General features: G+C 41.8%; 1 protein-coding gene across 2 annotated transcripts in view; it reads right to left on the bottom strand.

Moving 5' to 3' along the window:
- Positions 1–26,708, bottom strand: part of tbc1d22a (TBC1 domain family, member 22a) — a 124,312-nt gene that overhangs the window by 50,523 nt on the left and 47,081 nt on the right. For both annotated transcript variants that reach the window (XM_035147124.2, XM_035147123.2), the window contains exon 10: positions 11,106–11,212. In XM_035147124.2, coding sequence (XP_035003015.2) covers positions 11,106–11,212 — 107 coding nt within the window. The remainder of the gene's footprint in view (positions 1–11,105; positions 11,213–26,708) is intronic.

The raw sequence follows: 26,708 nt of genomic DNA, 5'->3' as shown, positions 1-26,708 counted from the left end.
AAAACTAATTATAATTATTCACTTGCTTTGTTCAGTGTAAAGAAGCAAAGGCAGCATAACAGGGCGTCTTCTAAACAACATATAGCGCAAACCCTGCATGAAAGAAGCTTCTGTTTCTCACTCACCGGCTCCTTCTAACTTATTTTCTTCAAATTCTCTTTATATCTCTTTTTAAATGCTCAGCTTCTGGCTCTTTCCACGTCAGACTCTAAATTGCTTTTCCATCACTCTTATTTTAACTTTCTTTCAGAGTTTGTCTTCATCATACTTTTGCTTATCCACCACTTTGTCTATCTCTGAGTCTGTCACAATCTCTGCCCTTTAATTTCTTAAATGATTGTTCATACAGAAAACAGGAGCTGAATAAATGGAGCTGCGTGCAGATCAACTATGAAGAAAGATTTTAGAAACTATCGGGACAAATTTGGGTGCGCTCAGCCCTGAATGTAGCCCTGACCACTTCTGATAACAATCAGGACGAATGTTAAGATCAGGTTCCTCTTGTTCCTATAATTTATTTATTCTACTTGTAATTACATTGCTCTGCATTACTAGTGATCAGAATCTGCAATGAGATCAGTCATTAATATTTCAACCTCAATGCGACCATAAGCTACTGAGCAGTTTTCTGCTTTTAGTTAAATAAAGTGAAGAAAACACGTTTCTTTCTGCTCTAGTTATTCAATCGTAAGCCAATGCATTTAGAAAGATGGAGATGAATTTAAGGGTCAAGAGGTTTTCAAACCTCCTGTGTTTCTGTACTTTCAGGAGCTTAATTTCTTTTTGCACATTTCCTTCCTTTTCCTCTCTATTTTTGCTGCATCCCTCACATTTTCCCAACTCCTTTATTTCTCCCCTTTAAACCTGGCTCAGCTTCTTCTTCGTCCACCTTCCTTACAAATCTCTATGGCTTCTCCTGTTATCAAATCCTACCTCTTCCCCTCTCAACCTTCTGTTCTCCATTTCATCGTCTATTTTTCATCAGTCTGGTGTCGCTAATGAGGCTAGACTCGACAAAGTGTTTTGAACGTGCTACAATGCCTCCTGTGCTTTGTTGTTCTCCCTGGTGTTTCATTGTGTTGCGTACTGTACTGCATTTTATTTTGTGACTAATGTTTGGATTGTTAGATCTGTTCGTGGTGAGGTATAAGGCACAACAGCAATTTTTGTTGCTTTATGTTCTTTGTCTGCATTCACATTCATCCCACTACTCAATATTTTTTTCTTTGACCATTTTCTCAGCTGCCTCTCCTCCTATTTCCTCATCCTCTCTGCTCGTTTTCTCCCCAATCCCTCTCCCTTTCTCTTCTTCGCCCTCTCACCTCCTTTATTCATTATTTTTTGTCCCATTTTCTATTTTCTGGCTTTTCATGCCCGTTCCTCTTCCACTCACTTCCTCTCTTTGTCAAATCCAATATGTCGGATCTTTGATCAGCTGAGGCAACAGGAGGAAATCAACTCTCACTCCATTATTCATACATTCCCCCTCTTCTCCCACCATCTGTCCATCCACCGCATCTGACCCAGCAACTAAGTGGAACTGCCCCGGCTTCACCCACAAGAATGAAACGACCACACAGCAGACAAAAACGTGAAGTTTGCGTTTCTTTTTCTTAGCCAGGTGTCAAGAGCCTCTCGTTCTCTCCTTCTTTGTTCTCCCCCTCTCTCCCCTCTTCTCCCTCAGTCAACTGAATCAATAGCTCCTCTTCACCTCTCACTCCGTTCTATTAGAGACAACAAAGGCTCCATGCTGCACTAAGATTGCCTCCTATTGAGGCAGTGGATGTCTATCAGTGAGTTGAACAGAAGCAACACAACAATGCTGCAAGGTTATGTGCACATGTGAAAGATAGAGAGACAGAGAGACGTAAGGACAGAGGAGAGAGAGGGAGAGAAAGAGAGAGAGATGACAGGCCAAGATAAAGGTAGACAATAATGGACAGAGTGCTGTAGAGAAGACTGAAGGACGGGGCAATGATCTGTCCGTCTCGGGCATGTTTGTGAGTGTCTGAGGGAGAAATAGAGAAAGCAGAAAGTGATTATTTGAGCGAGATGACAGGTTGTGATAAGGTGTAGACAAAGGTGTAGAAAATTACAGTTGTTCAGGAGGTACAGGAAGATTGGCCCGATTTCTTTCTGTTGCTCTGAGTTAGTGGGATCATCTCTGGCCTGAAGCTTGAGGGCAGTAAACTTTAATATATACAGGAAGCGGGAAAGGGGAGGAAGTTCACAAGTTCAAGATACAACATCATGATTTGTCCAACTGACGGTAAAGGTCTATAGGTAGCGCCCGAGACAACATGATTACGTGCTCACAGCCCGGCTAGAGACACATATAATTGCAGTATTTTGAGCACCTTATGTGAGCAAGCTAGCATGTTAACATTTACAAGTTAACACAATAGACTGTATATCAAGATAGATGATGTGACAGCTTCCCAAAAGTGAAGCCAAATCATCTGGATCACCCCCTGGTGGCTGGCAGCCAAGTTGGCAGTACCTATATATTAGCTCCAGTTTTGTACAAAGCAAGATGAGGCTTTTTGATATGTCATAATTTTTTGAAAATGTTGGCACTTTTGTGAAATGACATGTAAAAAGCTTCTGACATCACAGAACTGCTCCAGCCACCACCAGGCCAAATAAATCGTTCACCCACTGTGCTGATAGTTGGTGATGGATGGGACCTGGTTCCTTTCTTTCCCTCTCTGTGAATATACACTATATGTATGTTATTCCTACATCTGGCAGACAAACAGAAGGAGCTAGAAACCCTCATTCTTAGGCGAAAGACAAACTGGGACAGAAAAAGATTTGAAGAACAGACGTAAAAAACTGATTAGACACTACATTGGCTGGGGAAAAAATATCAGCTTTCTTTGGCTGCAGAAATCAAGTTTCTGTAATTCCTAAGCCCAATTATAGGAACCATGTTTCTCATAAATCTGACATTTAAGAAATCAGTTCACTGCTTAAAGCACAGTGTAACCTGGCTGCTGTTAACTTCACTCCATACCTTGTGAACAATTAAAACAGCAGAGAACGCCGGACCAGACTTCACTTTAAACGTCTCTTACATATCTTTCACACTTTCTAATTGACTTATTTATATTTTTTTCCTTGTGAAACTGCATATTTACCCATTTAACCACAATTCTGATTATTTAAAACCATTTTCATTATATCGCAAGGAAAAGCACGCAGTATAAGTACATTGAGACTGCCTCAGTCTTTGTGCTATATAAAGAAACCTGCTTGGACTCAGATGATCCCTAACATGATCAACACTGTTTGCCTCTGCGCTAACAAGGTTTTCATCCAGCGTAACTTATTACATAGATGTCTCCAGGGTAGCACACACTCCTAAAGTAGAGAACCCCGCTGCAGATAATGTTAAATACACATTATTTATCTCTCCATCATTCCTGCGCCTGATTTTTTTGGGCCTTGGCTTTTATCCACAGCCGCTTTTTCCGCTTCAATCTCCACTGACCTGCACGCACGTTACCTTAGCTGACACGATGCCACTTACTCTGTAAAAGAAATGGAAATGATGAGAGGAAGAACTATGTTTGTCTGACATAGAGGAAGGAAGGTGTGTTCCAGTCTAAGTTGTTATCGAACAGCGGATACATTTAGAGGCACACTAATGAGGCTTGGAAGACACAATACAAACACACATACAAACATGCTGTCAAGCATCACACTTACGCAGACACACCAGCTGGCAGATCATTCCTCCTCTGTGTGTGTGAATGAGTATGTGTGCGTTTGTGTGTGTGTGTAGGTGGTGGATTGAGTGACAGCCCAAGGTGACGGTAGGGAACCCTTGGGGAACCCAGCACAGGACATAGCGTCTGGTTTGGTCTGGCTACCGTCTGCTAGACGTCGGTCGTCGGACCCCTGTTCCCACTCAAGGGAGACCCCATCTCTTGCTGGCACAGTGGAAACAGATGGCTTCCTTGACAGTGAGCAGACACACTCCAATTGGCTTATGCTCCAAGGGAGGGGCCGGAAGCAGCTCAGACGTTGATTCGCAAGAAATGTGTGATTTCCATTACTTAAACCATGTCTATTTGTGTTATTGATGACTGAGCTACAGAGAGGTTCATGTGATACTAGTCAGTGATTAAGTCAATTTGGGTCCAAGCAACACAGCTCTCCAGTCTTAACTTTTCACATCAAAATTAACATGTTTATAGGGTTTTTAAATGTGGGTAAACCTAATAAAAAGGACATTAAAAGCATGGAGCAGTTACTTTTTTGTGTCTTTTACTTCAGTCTGTTCAAACTCAAAGCCAACTGAAATATGTTAGAGCACTGGAGGAACAGTTTGGATGAGTCAGAGGAGTTACTGATGGAGGCAACAAGCTTACATTGCCTCCATGATAGCTGCGGCTAATGGTGGGGCTCCGACCAGTAGCAGTAGTCATTTTTCTATCGAGTCTGTCGGGACACATCCACACTTGGGTACAGATCTTGAAATGATATTCAGGTTCGGTCACATCGGCAGGGCTATGGACTTGCTTTCCACCTCACATAGCTGCGTCTTGGGAAAAAAATCAGGCTCAGGTCGGGTACAGACACAAAATACAGAACGACTGTCGGGTTCGGGTCAGCCGAAGTTTTTGTCTCCGGCTCAGTCTGATTTGGATAGAGAATTGTGGCCCAAGCCGCATTCTACAGCTGTTCAGAGCGGTGGCTGTTAAACTGCTGTGACTACTGCTGAGCCATTTGACCGAGGATACCCTGGGTACGGACTGTACCCTTTCACACTGAAGAGAAATGTCAGATGTTAGTGTGGTTTTTGTCCAGCGTGGAAGATGCTTCACATTTAGAATCTGATTCAATACATAAAAAAAGTACTGAAAACCTGCCAGATAATATTCTTGGCAGCTCATCTGTTAAAAGCTTTCCAGCTAAAATGTTGTTGTTAAACTGAATGAATAGAAGTATCTTTCATATTCTCCACTCTTGGGCTATAAACAAGTCACTCTGAAGATATAGAAAAAGCTGTCGGATAACAATCAACATTTCCTTACAAGTTTCATGCCACAGACTAGTCCATTAAACCATGACATATGACCTGAAGAGGGGTCCGACACAGTCTCATGTTGGACCCCACATTTATCAAAACGACCATCGAAAGTTCAGATCCCTGGGTGAAATTAAATTCCACAAAGTAAGGTCCTGGCACTGGAAAAATACATTTAAGAGCCCCTGCTGCAAAAGGCATATCTGCAGAATTAGCATAAAAGGCAGGTTTTCATCTTCTGGATTTAAAACTGAGAGCCCTTGGGGTGCGCTGGAAGTATAATGGACTTTTTTAACTTTCTGACTTCATTTCCCACACATGGCATGGGAGGCAGGCGAGACACATGGCCCGCTGGCTGTGCGTGGAAAGCACATAGCAGCTACATAGTGGGTGAACCAGTTGTGAGCACTCTCAACCTTTTACATGGCAGAAATTTTGAAGTCACAGTAGAAAAAGCGTGTAAAGTGTAAATAATAAAATTAACTACAGGGACTCTTTAATAGAACAGTGCCATTGTTATTGTTATCAGAAACACCTGAGCCTGTCCTACTGCTACAAGTCAAAATGTCTGCTGTGTAAAAGACCTACACTGTAAAAACAAAAGTGCCTGAGCTTTAATTATTAAGGCTGTTTTTTACTGGAGATGTTAATAATATATTATGGTTTGGGAGAAACGGGACATGTTTAAATCAACAAGATAATATTTGGCAGAGATGACAAATCCACTTAAAATCATTGAAACGGCAGATATGGACCCATTTGAACAAGTTACATAAGTCACGTTAGCCACAGGCGCTGTCAGATTTAGCACGGCACAAGACTAATTGGCTGCTGGAGAGACTGAGGTAACACTGGGGTCAACTTTACAGAGCTGTGTCTTAAACGGGTAAATGCACCAATTTGTAGAAGCTCCATTTGCCTTATTTTGTCCGTTTATGTTTAGCTGTCATTCAAATTCAAATACCTTAGTTGAGGTAGGGCAGGGTTCCGCTTAAAAGCACTTGGATGTGTCGCATGAGTGGCTAATCATGGACAATAATAAACACTAGCCTATTTGAACATGACTAACGTGACCCCCTCCTCGTTTAGTGGCTCAGGTAGTTCCACCACGTTTTTTTTTGTTTTTTTTTAATCGTGTCTGGACATGTGGCAACTGGGGCCAGCCTGTTTGATGTGTAAATAGGCAGTGGAGAGCTGTGTGCTGGTACGTTGTTGATGCTGCTGTGAACTAGAATTACCGCCCTGCAGTTGTATGCCTTCACTTAGCAGTGCAGTTTCAGACTGCATACATTTTCTTTCCATACTCATACGAGGTCACTGATCTTTGACCTTTGACCAGAGAAATTCAATCCATTGAGCTTTGATTCCAATAGACGACTGGTCAAAATTTTAAGAAATTCACTTAAGGTAGACTTGAGATACCATGTTCTAGAGGCCAGTGATCTTGACCTTTTACCACCAAATTCTCATCAGTTCATTCTTGAGTTAAAGTTAATGTTTGTATCAAATTTGAAGAAATGCCTTCAAAGTGTTTTTGTAATTTTGTGTGTCTAGCCACTGGCTGTCACCAGCGTGGCATAACAAAACATTACTGCATGCACAGATCAGCACTCATACATTTACTACTGCCTTAAGGGTTGTTCATTTACTCCTGAAACTGTCACTCACTGTCGGTTTAAGCTGCAGCTTTACTTTCCATAAATAATAAATACACGAAAGATGTTGCACTAACAGTCCTCTGCCATTAAAGAGGGCATCCAAGGACTATTCCCTTCATTTTAGAGCTTTTTAAATATGTAGACGAACAAGACAAGTTGTCTGAAACTAAAAAGTTAATTCTGATAAGTCTTTCTGATTTTGTCAACATAGACATTAGCATTGCCTGGCTCTCTCTAATGCACCCTTCAACCCAGACTGCTCCTATGGAGACGGGGGCCGCAGTGTTGCCGATTTAAGCAGCTGCTCATTAGAGGATGAATTGACAGACAAAATAGCCTGTTCCGTTTTAGGTGGGAGAAAAGCATGGTGGTGAAATACTGAAACGGAGCTAATGACCAATTTACTGTATTAAAAAAATCAAAGACAAAAAACTTTCCAAAAGTATTTCCACTCTACACCAGGTAATTATTTAAAATTGCGAGAATAGCACAGTAGTTGTGGTTCATGGACGGATGACAGAAAGTAAGTTTGTCTTCACACATTTTACCAACCTTGGAGTGGTTTTCAAACCTCCCATTTCGTTTGTTTCTGCACTGTGATGCAATTAAATATTTTACACCCACTTGTCCGAGACAAGCGGTCACCAGTGTGGCTCCATTACCACACCAGGGAATGCTGGATATATAAGGTGCTTAAAAAAGGCAGTGAACAAATTAAACTGCACGGTGAGAATCTTCCTCTCTCTACCCTCCCGGACCATCATCTTCAGGCCCTTGGTTAAGTGCAACCGTGTGTACTTTATATAAGAGGGTTCGAGATGCGTTCAGAGCAAAGATCACCAGCAAATTACAGCACTGAGTCACTCAGCCTCTGTCAGATTGTTTATAAAGCATTAGGGAGGGGAAACATGCGCATCCCTGGTGCATTGCACATAATTAGTTTGAGGCCAAGGTCACAAACAAACAAGCATGGGAATAAACATACGTACACAAACAAAAGCACACACAAAGACACACTATTCACGCTTCATCTCTCAAGCTCGGCTGTCTTCCCGACTTGCTCTCTGAGGGGCAACAAGGCACAGCATCTATTAATTTCTTAAATGAATGGCCGACCAATTGATAGTTATTTATTGATGCTCACATTTTAATGCACAATACATGCCACATATAATTAATTACCTTCAGTGTAGGGCCAGGCGATCCTAAGTATATTTTAATACACTGATGTGCACAGATGATGATTTAACTAATTACATTTTTTCTCACCTAAACTTCACATCACCACCGAGATTGAGGATGTTTCTTTTACCCCTAATTTCCATACAACAATAAACATATTGCCCCATCAATACATTTAAAGACTAACTGCTGTGGCCAATCTCCTAAGTGTTATTTCAGATTAGGGTCATTGACCTGACTGCAAAGAGTTGGCACATGCCTTTTAAACTGTGCCAATAAATGATTAGAGTATAGCTGTACTAAAACATGGTCAGAGTACATAACTCATACATAAAAATATGAGTGAGTCAAAAATGTTGATGTCTTATAATGAAAAATAAAGTGCATGAGCAAGCCTCTTCTGTTGCTCAGGTTTTTCTGCTTTAATCCAGTGTTCAGTTATAGCAATAACATGTTTTATAATAAAGGTAAAATTGAGGATGTAATGCAGCAGTGACGCTGTTCAGGGCAAATCCACTGCCAGTCCAGGCAGACACGTTTAAAATTGACAGATGGCTCAACCATGACCGCTGAGAGCGAGGTCGTTTGTGAAAAAGGGTTTGGGAAGAACTGATGAAACAAAATGAAGTTTGGTGCTGCCGTCTGCGTTCAATTATCTGTTCTCCAGACACCCTGCCTTGCTTTAGAATATGCAAGACAATCATATTTCTTAAACCCACAAAGAAAAGCTCTTTCATACATAATGCTTACACCCTTAGAAAGCTCTTGCGAGAATGTCAGACCACCCAAACACTGTAGCTTTCAACCCTGTGCATACTATTAATAATCTGTATTGGTATTTCATGCTGACACGCAATACAGCAAGCAACAACACAACCTACATCGTACCTGTGCATTAAAAACTCATCAGTGGCAAAGCACAGATGTTTGGTCCAAATAATTTTAAATAAATTTCGCATTAAGGCTTTTATCTTCAACTTAGTGAATTGACATCTTCACTGACAACAGACAAAGAAACTAAGCTTCTATGTATATATATCATTTAAATCAACATCCAAATGCATGGCTCTTGATGCCCAAAAAAATCTGGCATTTTAAGGCGAGTGATATTTAAGAATGTGTGCAATTTCGTGAGACTTTTAAGTGTCATTCTAGTTAACAAGTAGTTTACACAAGCCTCTACACTCACACTGATATCATAAAGGATATCTGATGTAGTGTTTAATGCAGCACATTGAGTTCATCAACCCCTCCTTGCCCCTACTTTCACACTCTCTGTCTAAAACACTTGACAATGGACCTGTCTGACCCAGGTTTGGCGATCAGGAGCATCAGGAGAAATCCAGCTGCATCTTTGGCCCGGGGGACCATATAAAAAAAATAAATAATCAAAAACCCTTTCTTAGCAGACAGGTAGAACCTGGCTTTCCAGAACTCAACACAACACCTGGATATTTCAGCTCCCTTAAGTAGCTGCAGTGTGAGCACTACTCTCTTTCACGCTGCTTTCTGGAGTAACATCATTTCACTACATCGAGTCATCCTGTCAGCTTGGTGAAGATGTGCATGACATGTACAGGCAGCTGCAGAGCCGCACCCACGCAGAGTCTGAGGGATTAACTTAATACCATTTAGTCTCTGTCTTTTGTTTGATATCTAATGTTGGCAAGAACATGTTGTGGCCATTCTGAACCATCATTAGTGTAGCTGGCACACATTCACTCCGAGGGATAACTTGGCATAGTTATTATAGTTCATGAATGTTGCTGTTACAGTGAACGTCTAACCAAACCGTGTTCAAAAAGTAAGCTACAAAAATAAAGCATTGCTGATGTAAAAAAATGAACAAATATTGAATATTTGTATTGAACAGCCAAATCTGATTCGTCCGACAACATTTTTAAATCGGGTTCTGCCCTAATAAATGCACAGTATGCACCCAAGCACCTGGGTGTGTGGCCTTTCCAGTGCAGATGAGTTTGATTGAACAGACACAGTGCATTGGCCTGCAGGTGTTACCCTGCATTCACACTGTAAGCCACAGGATCCACAAAGTCACTTATTTACACTTATTAACATGCCAACCACCAGTTGATGTTAGCAGATGTTAGCGACCACAAGTTGGCGTTAGGGACAAATCCGAATCGCAAGGCACCCTCTTCTAAGGCGGGCCCATCTTTCCTCCTGATCCAGAGCCATTAGGTGCAGCGTTCTGACAATCCTGCATTAAATACTTGCACACTTGCCCAACCCCACCAGTTTCTAAACATTCAGAAAGTACTACTCCTGAGCAGGGACTCTTTTTCTGAGGTAATTTCCCCAGTGATCGACCCAGAACTTCATTTAGACGTTGGTTCCTCTAGTGGAGACGCAGCGGGGGAAAATAATGGGAAATAGAAAATGAGTTGGCCACCAGACATATGTATGACAGGTCCTTGTACGTATAATAGCTAATGCTTTGATTGATGAAGAAACGATTCATTTAGTTGACCATTAATTTAAGAAAGAATGAGTGTGATGGGCCAAATAGTGAATCACATGAGTTCCTGTATAGTGCTGCTGATACCACTGAGAATTAACACCCCAGAGTGCAGCTTTTAAAAGCTTCTGCTCTTCGGCAGCTTTGTGATGTTGAACATGTCTCAAAGGGAAACAAAAGCATAAAGGCAAACTCCTCTATTGGCAATGGGAAAGGAGTTCTTTATTTAGGATGGTTAACCTGCATTGAAAAAACCTTATTTACTTATTTTGGTGTAAAAGCGGTAAGAGTCAAGAAAATGTACTAAATTAGTTTTGGATTCTTTTCTGTCTTTCACTTAACTAATTAATGGCTGCAGCTCCAGCCTTCTGTAACCACAACAACCTCATACTGCATAAAGGTTTGTTGCTAGGAGTTTGTTCTGGAGACACTCCCCATCAGGACATTTGTTTAAACTGAAGTTCTTTGTGGCTGCTTCATTTCTGTGAAAGCACCTTCAAAAAGGAACATTTATGTCTGTTGAGTCCGGATTAGAAAAACCTTCATTCGTGCAGGAAGTCAAGTGAAAAAAGTGAGTAAAAGAAATGCATAGGAAAAACAGTGGGAGGACAGACTACACAAAAAAGGGAGTCGGCAGGAGACTGAGCATCTCCTGCATTTTTTAAGTATAAAACTGAATGTGCGCATCTTGATCAAAGTTCATTTGCAGACAGCCAATTTCTCATGTACACACACACACACACATGCTTACCTGGATGCCGTCCAGCAGTTTGCTCATGCACCAGAAGCTGTCAGCCTCAATGTTCCTCAGAGCCTCTTCCTGGAGACTGGACACGTCAAAGTTTTCCACTTCCTCCTCTAGGAGAAGAGAGAGGAGAACAGAGACGGTGAGAAATGAGAAGCGCAGGAGACAGACTGAAAGAAACAGCAAGACATGTGTAAGAAAATGGGAGAGGAGAAAGTTAAAGAAAGGTAAAAGGAGAGAACGAGAGAACACTTTAAGCCGTACTGGCACAGCAGGGGCTCCATCACAAACCCACTATTCAGACAGGAGAACAAGGAAGTCAGTGGTATTTAGGGGAGGACAAGTTCAATGTGGAGTGTGGAAGCTATAGGAAAGAGGTAAGGGGGAGGATTATGAAAGAGATGCATAGAGAGGAATGAAACCACTGAAATGTTGGAGCACAGTAAAAAAAGAGAGATTAAGTAATGGAAGGAGTGTAGCGGCATGTGGGGAGAAAATAAATGGCTGTCTAATAGAGCAGGCGAATTATTATCCTCTTTTGCAGTGTTTTCTTTCATGGCTGCTTCAAACATCGACAAAAAAACGTTACAAGGTCTCAGCCGGGGCTACATTCTCCCAGTCGACCGGCCAGTTTGTTGGTTGATATGCTAAAGACGTATCAGACGTTTCCTAAAAACACACTGCAGACTGCACAGAGGAAACAATCTCCAAGCAGTGAGCGCACTGAGTCCCCAGTCATCTCCAGCGGGCGACTTCAGCGGCGGGTGTCATCAGATGTCATTAATGGCAGCAGTGTGTGACTGACTGCAGGGGTTTTGACGGGCTTCTGACAAGCCACTGACAGCCAGTGGAGAGGAGATGGGACGAGACTGATAAACAATGATCTAGAGAGAGAAAGAAAAAAAAAAAAAGAGGAAACAGACAGAGAGAAAGAGAGAGATGGAGAGGAAGAGAGAAAGAGGAGCCAGATAGAAAGAGAGGAAAAGAAAGTGCGTCCACAATGAACCGAAGTCCTAATAAGGATAGCTGCGCAAACCGTTTGTGTGTGTGTGTGTGTGTGTCCTCATAAGCAAACATTCCGTGTTGTGTTTGTATGTATGCATTTGTGTGAGTTTGTGCAATTCTAATACACGTTCACATGCACACAATTGGGACCTGCCGGCGGTGCTCGGTATCCTTGACAACCCCAGCAGAATGTTGTCCAGGTTGTAATGAGCATGCTCAGTCTGACAGCCTGACAGACAGACAGACGGCACTGGACTAGGACTACAAAGCGACTAACAACTAGGCTATGTGCTTGCTTGTGTGCGTGAGTGTGTGTGTGTGTGTGCGCCCTCATCGTTGTCTTATCTCGCTTGAACTCAGGTAAGAGTGGGCAGCAACACAGAGGCTATAGTTCCTTCATTTCTGTGACACCTTCCACACTATCGCACCCGTTACTGATCAAGGTGTCCAGACGCAGAAAAATCTAATTTTGTTCACGAAGCCACCAGATGTTTAATACCAGATATGGAAGTGGTCAGGGGGTGCATTGTTATTGTTACACGTCAGTATGGTTCATTCTAACCACAAGCAGTGCGGAAAAGAAAAATGTAATAAAGCCGCAGGCTACACATAGCAGCCATTACTAGTGCAAATGTACAGCGATATAATCTGATGAAATCCAATTCTTGGAATGAGATCGAGTCTGCAAAAAGAAGTGAAAACATATTCTGGGAGGAAGCGGAGGAAGAGGTCAGCCACCAAAAATTGAAGTGAGGGACAGCTGATAGGATGAAAACTCACAGTATTTCTCCTCCTGAACTCAACTACAATTGACTGGACTAATTGTAGTGTTGGAGCAGCTGTTATAACAGTGCAGGGACAAAAGATGCCACCATCTGACCAATTTGAAGCCAGTATTTAATTTGATAGCTTCCCTACAGTGTTGCAGAAGACAATGATAGTACGTGAATGCAGGCTCGCTGTGGGAAGCAGTGGCTCTGGGCATTAAATTTGAAGTTGAAAAGATTAATTGTAAACAGACTGACTGGCAATTCGTGTGGTGTCACCACTGATTAACAAGGTGGTGAGTGTGCCATCGCTCTGGCGTTCTGGGAGACCCAGAGGATCCCAAAGTCTCAAATCAGTCTTTGTCACGGCCAAAGCCTCGCTGTCGGGCACGGTTCCAAACCTAGACCTTGTCTCGGGAACAGATTAGAAGGGACAGCTGCTTTCCTGGAGTCCAGTGGTCGTGCTGGAATTGGGCATAGCTCATCACAATAACAAGGACACACGAGAGAGGAGGGAGGGAGAAGGGGGGTAAGAGGTGGAGAGGCCATAGCGGGAGTGACTGGATCACAAGGCAACGGTGCACCCTGCGATCGCCAGTGGCCCTGACGCAAACACCGATGACCAGCCGTAAACGGATGAATGCTCAGGTTATTAGTGATTTTCATGGTCAGGTAGTCCGCTAGCTGTTCACCATTTAGAGAATGAAAGGGTCAAAAGCAGTGTGCTGAATGTCTGATGATTTAGCAAACTGACGCAACTATCCAACATAAAAACGATAAAACGAGCAGCACGAGGTCGGTCGCCTTTAAAATTCACCACACTTTGCGTCTCAGTTGACCTGCCTTCAGAAGAAGAAATTGCTAATTACTTTCATAGGATCCATGCCTCAGTAGCAATTCCTTCACAATAATTCTCTTGGTAATTACTTCTGGAGCTCTGCCTCCACTCTAAGGACCAGCTGACAATACATGTCTGGGACATGATCCGTGCAGAAATCCCTCACAAATAAGAAGCTGGGGAATTTCTGGAAGTTCAGGCTTCAGTGAGCCCTCGCATCAGAGATCCGGAGTCTCGGTGGCTTTGGCTCGGTGTGAGATGTTCCTCCAACATAATCTTTTGCCAAATAATATTCTTGGGCTGTCGAGGCAGCGGGTCAGAAGCAAAAACTCATTGTGGTAGAAGACCTTGTTTGATATGGCCAACTGTCATAAGACAGACACACACACACACAAACTCACACACAATCAAAGATGAGCAGGCTTCTGAAGATGGGCATTTTGTCCTCTAACTGGCAGAAGAGAGCAGCACACACAGACCACAGACAACTCTGCACCCACACACAGAAACAAACACACAACAGTAAGTGATTGCTAAGGAATAACTGAGAGGTTTAAAGTAATAGAATTTCTTTCATGTTTGGTCTTGATGTGACAGAAAAAAAAAAAAACCTAGAAGTGATAGATACCGTAATAGACAACAATACCGATACCTGGGTTATGGGCATTGGCCGATAGCTACAGAGAATAATTGGACATTTCAATTTGTGTTTAATTAAGAAGCTGTATGCCTCACTGGGAGAGACTGGGATCATTCTTTTATGTGTAAAGCAACATCAGGCTTAAATACTGCTTTCTTAACTTTGTGAAATCAAGAGTGTGCATACCTCGTCCAGGCCCAACAGTTCCATGAAATTGGAATCATGTTCATTTGGACATTGTTCTAAAACCCTTTGAGGATACATAGAAACTCAGCAACACATTGGTGGTAGCTACAGGTTTCTAGCCCTATTTGTTATCATGCTGAGGATGAAAAAATCCTACCCCCTATGAAACTACATTTAAATCAACTAGATCCGGATTTTTATTGGGATCCGCACCAAATCACACACTAATAGATATCTGTCCCCTAAATATGCCAGATTCTGCACCAACGTTTTTTTTCCTGCAAACAAACCACAAACAAACGGCCAGGGGTGAAAACATAACCTCCTTGACGGATGTAACAAACAAAGATATATAAATTTATGGAACCGATATTTTTCCTGAAGGTGGTTGATAAGTTAGTGGAGTTATAATTTGACTCACTCAATATTAGGGTCTTCACCAGCTTGACGCAGTAAGCACACTTAGACATGAACATAGAGTAACAGAATTGAACTGAATAGATCTGCCCTACTGTCACCACCACCAATGCAGTCAGTGTTGGACCAACATCTGTTATCAATATCGGATTGGCCCATCATTAATAGATACAGAGGGACATTTTTAATTTTTGAATCTAAACTTTCTCCAACAACCCAAGTTTGGAGCAAACTCTCATTTATTTGACACAGTTTCAGCTCTGCCACTTGTTGTCTCCTCTCCCACATCAATAAAAGTCTCCTTTCGCTTTTTACACCTCGTCTTTCCTCTGAAAGTCTCTTGATCTCTCCATTGCTACATCAATGCATTCCCCCCTCAGTTCTCCCTCCTCCCTTGTTCCCTCCACTTCTACACAGCCATTTGACATCCCCTCTGTTGCTATTCCTACCCTGCCTCTCCAACCATCCCCACCTTAGCCACCCACCCCCCACACCCGCGCCACTCTTCTTCACCTTTCGTCCTATTGGCCACGGAGCCAGCTTTCTGCCAGGCCCCAGGGTTTATTTCCTGTTTGTCCTGGCGCAGGGGGCAACTTGTCCAGAGAGACCAACTGCTTGGTCGCTGCCAGCTGTGAGCACTTGGCACAGCTTGGCATGTGGAGCCAGGTTACACCTCCTGAGACCGAGCGCGGGCACGTACACACACAGGCACGTGCACGCAGACACACACACACACACACACACTCTCGCCAGTGCTGCCATCTGCTCTTTACAACTATGGGCCACAAGGTAATGTGATGTAAGATGATAAACGAGCTGGTCCGGCCTGATGTAATCATAAAGTGTGTGTGTGTGCGCTGAGTGCGAGAGTGAGTGTGTGTCTGTGCAGACAGCAATTGGCAATAAAAAACAGTCCCATTTGACAACCTTCTGTTGGTTCAGATTAATCACAAGCAATCCTGAGTTGCCGACTGCCACAGACAGAGCGCGCGCGAATCGCTTTAACAAGATTCCACCATCAAAAGTTTATAAGATCACATGAAGTGGTGCAGTCATTACTTATCATTTACAGCAGCAGTGACGGTAAAATCTAATGAATATAATGACTTACAATTTGTGTGCTGAATCCAGACATTTCACAATCCTCTTTCCACCTTTAGGATGACACCACAGCTGAAGACTTCACCAGCGTCGGCTGCGAGTGAGACACGTGCAGTAATACTTCCACCTACCCTGCACTTCTAACAACCCCCCCCCACTCAGGCTGCAGCAAGATTTCCCCTCTGTGGCACAATTAGTGTGATAACACCGATGCTAATGAGAGCTGAACATTTTCCAGAGATGTGGCATTCAAACTGTTGGATAATTAAGAAGAGAGTCAACCTGGCATACATGGTGTCACCTACACGTCGAGAGAGCACACACACACACACACACACACACACACACACACACACACACACACACACACACACACACACACACACACACACACACACACACACACACACACACACACACACACACACACACACACACACACACACACACACACACACGCTCTGAGCCCAGGGAGAAGAGAATTAAGCAGTGTGCGAAACAGGATGTGAAGATATGGAAATAGACAGCTAGAGGTGAAGAGAGGTAGGAGTAGGTGAGTGTGTGTGGTCTAGGTATTACTCATGTGATCTTAATCTGTTCACACAGTCAAACTATGGCGAATTTTAAAGACGTTCGTCAAGTTGGGGTAATATTGGGTTAAAGTAACGGTAAGGTTAGGGTGAGGCGGCTTGGCTTGCTAGCGTCCTCCATTTACGTAGCAAAGCAACATAACATTAGTGGCTTACTTGACTGACAGGTCAAGAGGGCACGTTAGAAGTCAAGCTGATAGTGAGCGCCCTCTTCTGGTTCATGAGGCAAACTTCTTCAGACGGTCTGATGCACTTGTCGATTGAATATTTTAAATCCAAATAGGTCATTAAAGTTCAAATATGACCCCCCCCCCCCCATGTTCAAATGAATGTTTGAATTTCGAATAAAAAGTGACAGCCCAATTACAGGATATATACAATTTTAATCAAAAGGAATTAATAATTTTTTTCTCTCATTTAATCGAGAAAAAAATGTTTCCTCGACTCTTAGGGTTTCTGAGACTTATCTTAATTCTGCTTTCTAGTTTCAAAGAAAGGCAAGTCATCCTATGTATTACTTTTCTTAAAAGTTACAAGGGATGTCTCTTCAAAGTGTATTGCTAAGCCTACTCATTGAAAGCATTGAACTTCAGCCTCACAAGTGATAAGGAACGCTTTAGGCCCTAAAATTTACACAATGTTCTCATCTCCCACTATCTTCACTTTGTGCCGTATGTCCATACATCAAACAGCAGGCCCCCGCAGCAGCTGTTGGCAAGATAATGTAAGTCCTTGACATCAAATAGAATACAGCTATTAATACCATATCTGGCTATGTGCAAAACATAATGATCCACTTGCCCCAAGGTAAAGAATGTCGTGTATAAGGGAGCTTTAAGTGTTTAGTGTTGAGTAAGGCCAGCGTGTCGCATTAATAGTTGCTACCACTTCCAATAACTGTATTGGCAGTACAAAACCTCCCCATCACCACACCTCGTACTGGCCTGTGGCACAGTTGTACAGCACGGATGTGTGTGTGAAAATGCGACTCAACATGTGTGCAGCTGGCGACATGCTCTGCCATCATGTAACCATGGCAATGCCAGAGGGATGGCCTGTTTGTGTTTTCCTCTCCAGCTTTCTAATTTCACAGCGATAACATGCAGGAGGAGGAGAGGGCATTGGTGATCAATAGCACAAATCATAGAGGGAGCAACAGGATGGTTCCTGGTAGAGCTTATCATTCATAGCCACTGCAAGGGGGGAGCAATCTGAAAAGGCAGACGGTGGATTTGACAGAATCCCAAATGGCAAGTCAAATGGCTTGGAGCAGAACATAAAAACATGATGCGGCATTTTAGTCAAGTTTAGTTTATTTAACCAACCAGTTTGTTTTTACATATTTTCTTCTTTGGTAAATAAACGTGATTGACTTGCCTAAGTGGCAATTTTGGGACTCAATGTCCTAGGGCCTGTTCTTAGAATGTGCTTTAACCAATTTAAGCCAAAGTGCTGTTATCAGGCTAAAATGATCCTGTTAATTCTCACCCAGCTAATTTAGCTCTTTGTGCTCAGTTGTAGAGGAAATTGTCAAAACTATTTCGTATTTTATCATTTATCAACACCCCACCATTGTATCTATAAGAATGAAAACCATTAGTATCTGAGAGGGAAATCACAATGATCACGACCCATTGCAGGTTTGGGCTTAAAGACTTGTTGCTCTAATGACAGCGTCGGATGAATTTTAAGCTCACCTATATTCATCAGTATTTCACATTAATCAGAGATGGAGACTTTCCTGGACACCTGTTTGTATCAGACAGAAAAGCTTTTCTGCTCCTCACTTTCCATTTATGTCTTATATAAAGCTTTTTGTCTTGCCTTGTTGTTAACATGACCTCGCCTTGCCCTCTGTGCTTGCATTGTATGGGCTTTCATTGTGCATGAGAATGGTCAAAGCCGAGGGCCAAAGCACCTCAGAAAGCAAGTGGCTCATCTGAAGTGTCAAAAACCCAAAGTGTTTATAGTTGTTCTGAACAGCCACACTTCAAGGCAAAGTCATAGACGAGCGGAGATGCAATATCATTTTAATATGGGGATACTGTTGCACAATTTCTGACGTCCTCTCCTGAAAAGCACCGATTGGGTTGCACTCAGTTGAAAGGGATGGAAATTGTTCCTTTCTCAACTCTGCACGGCTGACCAATCATGGCTCGAAGTGGATTTTAATGCCACATATTCAGATCTGGCAAGTCACAGATATTGTTGCAAGTCTCATTGCAATAATGCTGTCTTTTTCAAAAGAAACAAGCGCGTCATTGTGAGCTTAAGTTCAAACCATTCCCCCACAATTTAGAAGGTGTTCCCATTGTGGGGGGACATGGTTCAGCGGTCGTCGAGTTTCTGATTGGATCCTTGGCTTCTCAAGAATGTGTCTAAATGTCTCACACGGACTAACATTTTATAAAGGGGATGACAGCCCTTCCAGGAAATTTCAGGAAACTATACAGACTTCAGTGCACGTCTGAGAGCAGCGACAGTGTCTTTCTACTTGTCTAACCAGTAGAGTGTAAGCATTAAGCAGGTTATTAATCTACATGAAAAGTCAAATCACTTGCACTCGTTCACATTCACTTTATATAGACTCTCTGCCTGCATAATCTAGGGCTTTTAGGAGCCGGGGGAATGTTTACAGATTGTAAGTGAAGGATCAGTCCATTAAGTCATTAGTCTGTGGAATCTAAAGGCTTAGGGAAAAAAAACATTAGGGGAACAGTAAAAAGCAGACATTATGAATGGCAGCAGACACATTTAAAAACACACAGACAGCCGACGTGCCGAGTGGTGAGATAGGCACCTGCTGCGTGCACAACAAAGTGTGAAAATGTGTCTGAGCGCGAGTGTGTTCGCACATACAAGACTTCATGTGTCTTGTGTGCATGAGTGATATAGTTTCAAATATGCCAACAAATCTGAGATGGGTTTATGTCTGCTAGTGTGTCTTTCTTTGTGTGTGTGTCTGCATGCATGCATGTGTGCGCATGATCATGATGCAACCCAAAACACCACACGCCACCAGCGCGGCAGCACGGTAAGATGACTGTTTCAATTGCCTCCAATTGCATCAGGTCAAGCGGAACGCGTCTCGCTGGTGACAGAATGATAAAACAGATTTTCTTTTTTCCAATCACACGGCTGACAGAGAGAACGAGAAATAGAGATTTGGAGAGATCTGAGGCTTCTCGCTGAGGAGAGTTTCAATTTATGGCTTTTTATAGTCAAGTAATTAACTTAATCTAAAAATATTCAATAACCCCAGCGATTATTCACAGAAGATAAATCATCTTTTGACAGAACTATTTCTCTGGATCATTTCAGGGCTCTATTGCTTTTTATCAGGAGCCGTGAGAGATTGTCTGGTAATACGAGGAAATAAGATCAGGTCAGATGCAGATGAAAGCACAACTATTGATTTTTATACCCTATTGTCAAGCACTGACAATGGTATGTGTGATTTCACTGGTCATTTCTACACAATGAGCCAAAACATGAGACCCTCACAAGAATTTACAGAACAACAAATGAAGCACATTGTGAGGGGGCTAGTCAGGAGAATTTACCATTAAACAGCACATTACCTTTTTGTAATAACATTTTCTGCCTCTACCCGCTCAACATTTCTTGTGTGAGTGAAAGCAATTACCACACTTGTATCCTGCTCTCTGTCACGTATTTAGATTTTGTGGAATCACTTTGATTTTAAACAGGCTAATAAATACTTTCTCACGTTCCCTCACCTCTGGGTTTGGTTGGGCTTTGTTTTGTCATAAACAACCTTCACACTTGTTCAAATATTCGCAAAATAAAGAGAGATAGAGGGAAGGGAGGAAAAAGCCTTCAATTTAAAAAAACGTGCCTTTGCGTCATTACAGACTTATGTGAAAGCGTTGATGTGCAGAATCTACAATATTGTTATTGCTATACAAATGTAGTTTATTTTTAATGAATTGTAACTTGAACTGAGTACATCCATCCATGAAATAAGAAATACTGTCTCTACAATATTCAATATGCATCAATATTAAAAAATGTATTCTAAAGCAAGGACATTTGAATCTTAAGGATGGTCTTGTGCGTCACAGTGCAGCACTGACACTGGAGCACTGACATGTGAGAGCTCATGACAGTTTCACAACTCCGCTAGCAAGATGTTGACAAAGGGAATAACTCATAACCCCAAAAAGTTGAGTGTCAGATATGTCAAAGGGAACTGGTAAATTCTCCAAGCCACCAACTGAAGAAGTAGAATTATGAGTGGTAATTCATTCTGCTGATTTATAGCCACAAATATGGTGTTCAGGACAGCTCTATAAGTTTTGAACTAACTCTTTCTAACAAAGACAGAAAAAAAGAACACTTGAAAAGCTGCTGGATACCATATCTTTAAAATATATATATTTTTTTTTTTAAAGCAACGGAGATGATAATATTTTAACATATAAATGACTTTGTAAGACCCCAGAGAAACGCTGTATTTAAGGAATACAATCCAAATCCTCATATACGTCCTTGTATACAATGGAAACCCAGTGGCCTGAACATGTACGAGAGTGAATACACAACTGAATCAATAAAGGTGCATTAAACTAGAGCTGTGAGGATACTGCCTGTAGTGTTTTAAGGAGGAATAAGTAAAAAAATAAACGTAAAGTGGCAACCATCAAAGATCTTTAAGAAAATAACATATCAGAGAGATGAACAGAGGTTTATAGAGAGAAAGGAGGAGAGAAAGAGTGAGGGTCAAAACCAAATGGCTCATTCAATTTCTGTGTGTCCAAACGCTATTACTTAAACCCAGAAACATGGTGACTTGGTTCTAAACCAAATAGAGAAGTGGAGACTGAGACAAAGCTCAAGCAAGGAGAAGGAGAAAAAGAGGCAACGCCACAGAAGACAGAAGAATGAATCTCCAACTGTCAGCCTAAAGGATGCCTACATCGAGTCAATAATCTCGCCCAGTGATTAAAGCAGGAGAAATTAGAGAAAGCAAAAGTAGATAAAGAACAAAGTAGAAAGGACAGTGTTCCTGCTGGATGTCAGCAGCTGTGCTCAGGCAACCACTAAGCAGCTCATTAGAGCTAATAACAGCCGTTAATCAGAGGGAGACTCAGAATAGAAGGCTCAACCAACAGTGGCCAGACCATGGGGAGAAAGACGCCGATATTAGTTAACCGCCTACTGGCCAAGATCCACTCCACAGACTTCTCAATCTATAGACGGACAAACGAGCCGAGGGAAATGGATACGGAAGAGGAGACTAGAGGAGGAGAGGAGAGGCGAGTAGAGGACAAAAACAAAAATACAAAAAGAAAAGGCAGAGACACTTTAATCCCAAATGAAATACAAACGAGCACAGCATGGAAGAGCACGCTGTGCTACGACTAAAGCTCTGTGCCAGTGGACAAACAACAGAGGAGAGAGATATGATGGAGAATTTGGAGGAGACAAAAGGAAAAGTGAGGATAAGACACAGTATCACGCTGAAAGGGCCACAACTGCTCAGAGTGAAGCAGACGTACCGAACATAAAACCAAACTGCAGCCTATTAAAGAATATAAACTGAACTGATGGATTCAGGCAGATTATTGATTTAACAGCTGATGACGCTCCAGTTTAAGTCTCAGAAGAGAATATACACAGATTCCAGTGTCAGTTGGATGTAAGCTTCTGTTTTCATCAAGTCAGTTCAGACTCTTCTTGTTACACACGAGATATCAGCTTCAGTCCATGTTCTTTGTATGAGTGTGTGTGTGTTTGGGGCAGCTCACCTCACCAGTCTGGGTCCTCTGTGTGTGTGTGTTGTGTAGTGTTACTCTGCTGCAGGCATTTCATCACAGCTGACTGACAGTTTACTTCCATCTTCCCTGCTCAGTCCCTGGGTGCTTCACCTAGCTCTTCCACCAGCCATCTGTAATGCTCTGCCCCCCCCTCCACACACACACACAAACACACACACAATGACAATGCAGAGGCTGTGTGTCTCCATACATGTTAAAGTGGTCCATTCTCCACACTGGCATTTTAAAGACACATTTCTGTTTCAGCAGTTCTCTCACTCTCTTCTAAGGCTCTGTACTAAATGGTTGTACACTATATAGTTATATAGGTTCTTCAACTGCCTCCTTGTGGTACATTACCAGCATTTAGGTTGTCCATCACAGTCAGTCCCTGTTCTAGTATTAGAGAAAGCTGGCTTCCTTTGCAGGTGGGGAGAAACTAGCCACTAGTATTGTGTAGAATGGATCATACAGATACACACTATCAAAATGATACTCAGAGAGAGTCTGCACGTTTAATGGATTGTATATAAATGGGGACAACGTGTCTGCTCTTTCTCCCACTATCCAGAATTAAATGCAATATATCCATAATACGAACGCTGCCATCTTGCGCATTTGGAGCAAACACCTGTGCAGTAGGGATCAAGCCGTGATAGCAAGGCCCCACCGCTACACTAGTAAACTAATCCTAAATCAGCATGAACTGTCAATAATGATGTTAAATATCTTCTTCTTTTTTTTTTTTTAAACAAACTTACAGGAAACATTAACACTTGAGCAATCAGTGTGATAGGAACTATCTAAACTGACAGAAACCATCTTTTGGAAAAATGGATTTGACTTTTTAGTTTGGTTCATGTCCCTTCCACTAACATGGAGGAGGCAGAGTTTATGACCTATACTGCAGCCAGCCACCAGGTAGAGAATGAGATGCTCCGAGCTGTTATTTGATACATTTGGGTAAGAGAGGAATATTTAACACATTTCTACCACCTGCTAGTTGTACAAAAGGTCATAATTAAGTTGTTTCACTGAGGTAGCCTGATTGGATACGTGCTCACACACATACACACGCACACTTACCCTGACAAACATGTTCAGAAAGGTTGAGAAGATAACTACAAGCTTTAAGAAAGATACTTTTCACCTGGTAGAGCAAATGAAGTGTTGAATGTACATGAAAGAAAAGTAAAACAAAAAGAGAAAGAAAAAGGGAGTTGAGAGAAAAGTTCAAATCATGTATACCTTTAGAGAGTTACAATAAAGTATTACTGTGAATGTATTTTTTAAGATATTCTCAAAAGTGTATAATACGCCTGAAATAAACCACAAAAAGATACAAACACCTGCTTCCTTTTATTCATGCACGAATAACCAAATAAACGTGTATTAAAAAGCAATGAAATCACTGAGACACAGACAACAATTTGTTACTGCCCAATCTTCAATCTGTAGCCCTAATGTGGTAAAACAGTCCCTGGTGTGTGGTTAAAAAAGCAGCTGAACAAAACGATATCCAGCATCTGCGTGTTCTGAAAGAATCACAGTCAATTAAAGTTAAACAACTACAGCGACTAAAAGAAGAAATGTTGGCAACGTGAGGCTTCTCTTTTTATTTAGAAATACACCGGTGAAGCAAAACTGAAGACAGATCTACACACACTGTCTACAGTGTCAATAACCTTTGTTTGGCTGCAGTTAGCTCTTAAATACAACATGTGGTGAGTTAATCTCTCCTTTCTCCTATTTTCTCCAATTGGTACCAATATGGCATTTTTTTTGTTGCTGTGCAGCAAATGTGATATTTCTTTTAAACTATGTAAAATTTCAATGAAAAAAAAAAACAGGTGTCAAGCTGATCTTACTAAAGCCGAGTAAAAAGTTGCGTGTGTATAATTTACAAATGTGCCCTCAGCAGACACCAGTTGCTCTGCATAAGTGATGTTGCGAGCATGTTGCGAGAGGAAGTACACATTTTCTGCATTTGCGAAAGCTGAAAGTAGCTTTCTGAGAAAAAAAAAGAGTGTGTCTAGGGATCCGAGATGTCTTCGTGTTTTAAAAAGGCCTGCGAGTCGGCGACAACACACACACACACAGACATCTTCCACAGTAGTATCAGGACCTCAAACGCACAGGCATAGTGCTCCTCTTGCTCCGTCTCTCCTAACAAGCACAACCACACATCACCACAAACTTCCTGATTTCACTGATGACTCTGGTTGCCTGGACACCTTATTTGCCCCTTTACCTCTGCTTGCCCCTCACTAAGTGGTGTAAGTGGAGTTGTGGAACTGGCTGAGGATTCTCCTTCTTCAAACCCCTTTCTTTGCTAAATCGCATTGCCGTTTGAAGATGAGCCTCCACTTCTGTTGCAATGAAATGAATTAAAATTTTAAAAACATACTTAACCTAGAACATTTCAGATTTGTCCCCATCCTTGCTTCCTCAAGGGCCCCCCCGCTCACCAAACGCATTATCCCATTTCTACAAGCATGACAACACGTGTCTGCGAAATGGTAGAAAGTGCATCAGGACTTTTAAGAACAAGGATACATTTTCTCTCGGAGAATAAATATGTAAAAATATTTTGAAAAAAATACAGACAGTGTTTGACTAGCAAGTATAGACAGCTCATACAAGCTGCTGCAGTATGTCAGCAGCCATAAATGTGAAGCCTCAAACTTTGTTAGTGAAATGAAAACTGTGCTAAACTGCTCAATTAATTAACTGTGACCTTTATATGCTGTAGGTCATCGGTAAACCTTACGTTTTCAACACAACACAATGTCACCTTTGTAGCCGACACTGTTTACTTGTGAGCTTGCTGATTTACATATGTGGCACAAACAGAGCAGGTTTAACGTCTCTTTAGAGTCGTATTTATAGCCATTCGCTGAGGACTAATGTTCACAACATGCATTTGTCTGGCTTTATTCTCCATTACCTCACAAAAAAAAACATCTGGTTCTTTAGTGGCTGAATGCTCAGCAATATTCACCAGGTCGTTGAAAACTTTTGTCCGTCTACCATTTGGTGCTGTACCGTGGGTAACTGAAGTGTTTTTAATGAAAAGAGCTGTCTGCTGAAACATGGCTTAAAAGAGCAGGGATGTTACAGAAATTGAGTCCCCAAAAACCAGCTAATAAGCTGAACGATGCTAAAAGCTCTACACTGCTGAGGTAAACTGCAAAAATGGGGATATTTCTATGTTGGGTCATAAATGTGACATCTTTCACGTTACACACAGTAATTTACTCCATTATTATAATAAAAATATAGATTTTTGCATCTTCTCTTTAATTTACATTTGGAAAAAGGCTGAGCAACAAGAGAATAACAGCAATTACTGCGGTATGATTTTCCTCCACAGACATATCACTAATGATTCATAAATGTTTGATAGGATTTATTTCCATTATTAGATAGAGTGCACAGAAAATAATCACAAGCCAATCCCAAGGAAAAGTAAGGTTATAGATTAATTGCGCAAGGTTTTATCAGAGCGTTTTATGTCTGATATTTCAAATGTTCCGATGTTTGTCAGGTTCTGACTATAAAGATTATGTTAGTACCATAAATAACTGATTTCTTTAACTTTCATAGACCTAATTCTGACCTATTTTTTCACTTACAAAAAGGAAAAAAACTTTACTGTGGCAAAGCTGAAGACACAATTTGGAACCATCATATATGTGAAGCTCATAGTTGGGTTTTTAATCAGACAAATCATTTCTATACATTAGAATCCCTGGGTTCACACATGGTCACAACCATCACAGTCCGGATCTAACTGTTGAATTCCTGGTGAAATCCTAGCAACAGAGAAACTGCTGCTCGCCACTTCCTGCCTGTTCTGACAAGTTCAGCTTCAAACTGGAGGATGGTGAAAGGGTGGAGCAGGCCATTCTTTCCTGGTTGATGTGAGAGGGAGCTGCCTTGCTCTGCTGCTTCCTGAAAGCATCAGGGCACTTTCTAAGTCGGTCATTTCCCCCTTTTTTTTAAAAAATCTTGTTTGTTTGTTCTGTTGTTTGTCACTTCTTTGTCATTCGCCATGCCCTCACTCTTTTTTACTCTTAAGCCTGCCAACAGATCCTCTGGCTGCTGTTATTTTCTACTACTTTGTCTCCATTCCGGTTCTGCATCTTTTTCATTCACGGTTGTCAAACCCTTACCGCCTCGGATTTTCAGATTCACTGCCTGCTCTCTTTCTCTTACTTGCCTGCTTGTCATCATCTTTTTTTTCCAGAGTGGATCCATACTCAGACATTGGCATGCAGATTAC

The sequence above is a fragment of the Hippoglossus stenolepis genome, chromosome 22 (assembly GCF_022539355.2).
Source record: "Hippoglossus stenolepis isolate QCI-W04-F060 chromosome 22, HSTE1.2, whole genome shotgun sequence".
In the NCBI taxonomy this organism is placed as follows: Eukaryota; Metazoa; Chordata; class Actinopteri; order Pleuronectiformes; family Pleuronectidae; genus Hippoglossus; species Hippoglossus stenolepis.
This window is presented reverse-complemented; position numbering and strand designations above follow the sequence as displayed.